Source organism: Abramis brama (genome assembly GCF_963993115.1).
Source record: "Abramis brama genome assembly, chromosome: 4".
In the NCBI taxonomy this organism is placed as follows: domain Eukaryota; kingdom Metazoa; phylum Chordata; class Actinopteri; order Cypriniformes; family Leuciscidae; genus Abramis; species Abramis brama.
The window spans coordinates 17,061,218-17,067,130 of record NC_139966.1 but is presented as its reverse complement, the minus strand read 5'-3'; the positions used below and the strand labels follow the sequence as shown (position 1 = coordinate 17,067,130).

The 5,913-nt window shown below is 38.8% G+C and overlaps 1 protein-coding gene across 1 annotated transcript; it reads right to left on the bottom strand.

Annotated features, from left to right (window-relative positions):
• Positions 1-1,662: 1,662 nt before the first annotated feature.
• LOC311082081 (uncharacterized protein) lies at positions 1,663-3,716 on the bottom strand (the record flags this gene model as incomplete). Its single annotated transcript, XM_084112825.1, has 3 exons — positions 3,145-3,716; positions 2,611-2,893; positions 1,663-2,376 (listed from the first exon to the last, which is right to left on the bottom strand). The coding sequence occupies exons 1-3, from the start codon at positions 3,633-3,635 to the stop codon at positions 1,663-1,665; spliced, it is 1,488 nt and encodes a 495-aa protein (XP_083968951.1). The 5' UTR covers positions 3,636-3,716.
• Between the last annotated feature and the right edge of the window lie 2,197 nt (positions 3,717-5,913).

The following is a 5,913-nucleotide window of genomic DNA, read 5'->3' as shown; positions in this document are numbered from 1 at the left end:
TAATATGTTATTTATCTTATTTCCACGATGGCTGTGTTTGCGCGTTTACAATTATCCCAATGAGTGCGCACGCGCACACACTCACACACAAACACTTGCGACACATACAGATGAGCACTAGCGGACAGAGCGTGCGCGGTGGGAAATATGTCGCATCAACCAGATGAAAACCAGACAAAAATATTTGCCTTTTTTAAACGCTCACAGGGAACTGAAGATGGCAACACTCGCTCTACTGCGAGTAGCAGCCGGAGTAGCTTTTTCGGCGTGCATGTTAATCAATGAGTGCATTCACACCGCGAGCAGGAGCGTCGCGTGAGCAGCAGTGAAGGGTTTCGGCGCCGAGTCTATTTTTGCTGCTGCTCACGCTCAATTAAAGTGAAAGCACACTTTTGATGGCTAAAATAAGTATTATTTCACACAAAAAGTGCCCAAAATGCACAGAATTTGCATGTCTAGTGTGTTTTAACAAGAACTGGAGTAGGCTATGTCAGAAAATAACATTTATAGAAAATTTACCCATTTAAACTTGTTTTTAGTATTCAGTTTGGGTAAAAGTACTATATGGTGTTTTATAAAAAAAAAAAATTGTAAACTAGTCAGAATATACAGTATAAGCTTTCTTTTAGTTTAATTTTAGTTAACTTAATTTCCCACACCAGGAGTAATTTATATAGTTCCATTTTATAGCGATTATCTGTTCAAAAAATGTTTTATGTTCTATGCAAAATGTTCTATTAAAGAAAAGATAGAAAATAAATATTTGTGTGTGCTGTAAAGTGGTTAGAAAAAATGAAATCGGAATCGGTTAAAATCGGTATCGGCAGGTCAAACTCAATGAAAAATCGGAAATCGGAATCGGCCAAGAAAAATATAATCGGTGCATCTCTAATAAATATAAATGTCCCAATGTTTAGTTTAATGTACAGTTCAAATAATTGTTCAGTTACAGTTTTTCTCGATTGGTTTGGCTCATTTCTTGAAACCGAGATGACATTCTCAAAACCATAAGGTCATTTGGCCAAACAGTCTTACAGTTCTGCTCAACATTATAGCTCACTAGCAAAATCAAATATCTTTCCCCAAACTCTTCGTCCATGCTTCAAAAGCAGATTCCTTTCCCAAATAAAAGGTCAGTACAGTCAAAATAGCACAGATCCTTCTCAATTGCCTTGGCACATGTGCATTCATTTAGTGCTTTTGTCAAAATAACCTGGATGGTTTAGCACAACACCATGGATCCCCTGCAAAAGCTCATATCTCTCCCAAAACAGTTTATCCATGTGTCAAAACTAAATATCCTTCTCATATAAATAGTCAATGCCCCCAAAATGCATTATACCTTTGGCATTGTTTAAGCACTGCAAGTCAAAATGCTTAGACGTTTTGTCACTGAGGCACAGGTCTAGCAACAGAATACCACTATGAATAAAACTAAAAGATTTTACAGTAAAATCAGCCTCCAATAAACCACTCATACTCAAGGAAACTGTAAACATTTTTATTCGTACAAAGAAATGTTAACATTAGAGAACATACTGTGAAAAGAAAACATATACAGGATTCTGTAAATGTGAACAGTTATAAACAAACAAAAAACAAAAAAAACTCTAGCCTACCATACTGTAAATAAAGTTTCAGAACTATAGTACAGTAATATTTTCAGTGGTCGCCATTGTCGCCCTCTCTTTCCTGGCCACCATCCTCATCCTCCTGGCCATCGACGCGCTGCTCTCTGTTAGGCCATAAATTCTCATCCACATCGCAACGGATATTTTCTCTTGCGATGCAGCGAGGGAAGAAACGGCGTGAATGTCTCAACCATCCCCTACATTGATCCCCTGTGATGTCCTCACATGCAGCATCCATTGCATGCAGCAGGGCCCTCTGGTCTTGAGCCTGATGCTCATACACCCTCCACCTCCAAGCTGAAAAAAACTCCTCAATTGGATTTAGGAAAGGAGAGTAAGGTGGAAGAAACTCGATTAGCATCCGGGGATGGGTGGTGAACCAGGTTCTGATGCGTGGGCCACGGTGGAAGTTCACATTATCCCACACAATGACATAATGTGGTAGCTGAGGTCCTTCTTCACCTCTCTCATTTTCCGGGATCAGATCAGTATAAAGGTGGTCCAAAAAATTGAGGAGCTTTTGTGTATTGTAGGGCCCTAAACTGGGAATGTGTGTGGCCACACCTCTTTCTGATATAGCGGCACACATTGTTATATTTGCTCCTCGCTGGCCTGGGACATCCACAGTGGCTCGGTGGCCAATGATGTTACGGCCACGCCTTCGACCTTTGGCCAGGTTGAAGCCAGCTTCATCAACGAACACTAGGATGTGAGAGGTTTCGTTGCCTTCTAATGCCATTATTCTCTACAATAGAATAAAAATAAATCTAATCAGTCAAGTAGAGACAGATACTGCAGGGAGGATCTAAAGTACTGTAAAAAGAGGGAGTGAAAAACTGAAGACAATTTCTAGGCAAAATGCTCTAGTCACACAAAGCTGGATTCTGAAGGTAAAAAGGATAAAGCAAAACAAAAAAAAGTGGTAACCATGTCTTACTGTAATAGTGTTACAATGATAGACAACCAGTAGTTGACTTACATGCACATACTGGTACCGCAGCTCTTTCACTCTGTCAGAGTTTCTCTCAAATGGTACCCTGTAAATCTGTTTCATGGTCATCTGATGTTTCTTCAATACCCGGTCTATTGTAGAGATGCTGATAGAGTTTATATTTTGGAACATTACATTGTCTAGAAGGATTGCATTACGAATCTGTCTCAGTGTGATGGCATTATTTGCAATGACCATGTTGCATATTTCTCGTTCTTGTTGTTCATTTAGAAGTTTTCTTCTGCCACCCACTTGAGGCTGTCGTCCAATCCTAGACATACAAGTCAAAGGTCAACACTGTAAATTTGTTACAAAATGAGTTACCAATGTAATTGTACTGCTGTTTTATGGTACTAAAAGTGTGATGCACTGCACAGTGACTGGAATACTATTCACAGTATTTTCTCCTTTTTTTTTTCTTTGTCATTTTTATAGTATCATATAACATCACATGAAGATATTACAGTACTCTAGGCCTACACACACACCAACACTGAACAGTTCAATAGAATAGTTCTGTACCTGTTTTCCCTGCGAAAGGTTTGGATGATGGAGGAGACTGTAGACCGAGGCACATTAGGCTGCACTCGGCGACCTGCCTCTGCCATTGTGAGGCGATGGTTTATAACGTGGTCAATAAGGGTGGCCCGGATTTCATCTGGGACATCATGGTGCCTCCGTGCTCCTCGGCCTCTTCCCCCTATTCCTCCACGCATTCTCACTCCTCCTCTTCCTCTTCTTCTTCCTCCTCTTCCTCGAGCAGGAAGTTGCTGTTGTACTTGGCGAGGTGCTTCCATGTTCACACTGCAAATGAAACTGGCCCCGGGCCAAGCTCTGTCTATATACTTTTGGCAGCAGTCATAATCATAGACAACACCTGTCAGGTAACTAAACAAACTGTTTGATTGGTCATCTGAGATGTGGGAAACTGCTCCTTCGTTAGTTCTAATTTCACCTGATTGATTGTCAAGTACTGTCATAAATTTATCAAATGTTCCAAGAAATTCTTTCATGGTATTATATCTTTGACTAATTTTGACAGTTGAACAGACAATTGTGCATATGATGACTTACACAATGAAACCATGCTGATATGTTTTGGAGAAAGTAACCATTTCACTGAAAAATCAACTAATCAGTTTAGATCAGCAAGATCTATTTATTTGGAAAATGTGCTAAATGTGGGCTCATTGTGCTAACTGTAGCTACTTGTACATAATCATTTGAAAAAAAGCACAGAGTCACTTGAGACATGTACTAAAGCATTTGCAATTTGATAAAACCAATGAAAAATGACATTCTGTTGTGAACAATTGCAAGGTGGTTTGGAGATTTGTCCATGTTATTTTGAGAATGTCATCTCGGTTTCAAGAAATGAGCCAAACCAATCGAGAAAAACTGTAATATAGGCTATTCACTGCTGCCATTAAAAGAAACAAATGAACACCATGACTCAAGTGTTTTTGTCTGTGTCAATTTTCCCCACCCCGAAAGCTGTAAACCTAGGGGAAACACTGTATACCTTAAGAGTCTTCATAGTGCGCTAAGAGACAACGTTATCGGGAAACCCAGCCCATAACAACAAACAAATTAGGACATAATCACAAAGAATTTTTTTTTTTATGTAAATTTAAAAATTATTTAACTATTTTTAAAACCTACCACCACTTCTTGCTTTGCCAGATGAAGTCAAACATAAACACAGTATTTTGATTGACCTCTCTTCTGCGTTCAGATTCGATTAAAGCAATAATTTCCCCCCTATATTCAAGAACAAAATCTCCTTTATTAAAAGGAGCCAATGCAAACACTCCACGACCTGAAAAAAAGGGTAAACAAATAAAATGTGTTAATACAATCCCTTCTAGACATTTAATAATACACTGATGGTAACGCCCATTATAAATAACTTATGTAATAGTTTAACCAGGGTTTCAACACCTTTTGACAATAAATCTCTAAGAACACCTTCAAGACTAATGGCTTTTTCAAATACATTTATAGAGAACTACTGCAGACAATTTAATGCAAAACTGCTAAAATGTTTTAAAAAAAATAATTTGTAAATGAGTAAATAATTATAAGTAATCAGATTTTTTTAAACAAAAAATAAATCACAATTTTAAAATATCCCTCATATTTATAGGTTTTAAATGACCCGGCCCAGAGCCCATACTTTTGAAAATAACCATAGTTACAAAAGTATTGGGTCATTTGACATAAAATATCATAGTTAAGAATCTGTGGTAAGTAACGTTAATTGTGAATTTACCACACATAACTTACCATAGTTAAGATAGTTACAATAAGGAGCCGTACTCATTAATGCGGGCTATACAGAATGATAATATAAGAGAATTCATTCGATGACTCGTTTATTCATAACCACGATTTACTAATCTGTTGCTTGGTGTTAGTTTAATCAACTTTAATTGGGAATGTGTTCTAATCATAGACTGTAAAAAAATAGGTTCTAATTCATGGCCGCCATTATATACATTTTTCCCGCGTCATGGGCTGAGCTCCGTAGTAGAGGTCTGCGCGGGACTGTTTTTTAAGTCCCGCTCCCGCCCGCTCCCGCTGGGGTTATATCCCGCACCCACCCGTTCCCGCTATATATACACTATTTGTTCACCCGCTGTCTGCTTAGAATAATTTTCTTCCCGACCCGACCATCCCGCTTAATATAGATCTCGCAGAATTTCACATGTACATTTTCACAGAGAAAATAAAAATGTAGTCTGCACAAACATTGTTTTTATTATTATTTTATTCGCCTTGTCAATATACAAAATTTAACATTTTGCTGCAGACAGTAGGGGAAAAATTGTCGCAGCGAAAAAAAAATGAAGTGTATCCTATTATTTTTATTCGTACTTGTGACTGCTGAACGGGAACACTTTTAGGCATTTTATCACAATGCGCAAGCCGCAAAGGGTATTTTTTTTTTTCCCCATCTGCGTCTATGATGCATGAAAAAGACTCCCATACATTAGACTTGCCTGACGTGGGTTTCTTAGCAGTAAACTGACCATTGTCCAGTCCAAGTTTAACGTCCTTCAAGGACAGCGCATCCACACTTTGCTCTGCCATTTTTTTCTTTTGAGGGCCGTTTATCACATACAGTCTGCCCTGAGGAGTCGGACCGTTATGCACATGCTGCGTGCGCGCACAGATCCAGCAAATACAATCAATGCATGACAGAAAGAACCGTTACTGGTCCGTGCGTGTAGCGCATGCATAACGGTCCTGAGTGCAGGGCAGACTGTAGCCTATACCGGGTGGTCGATA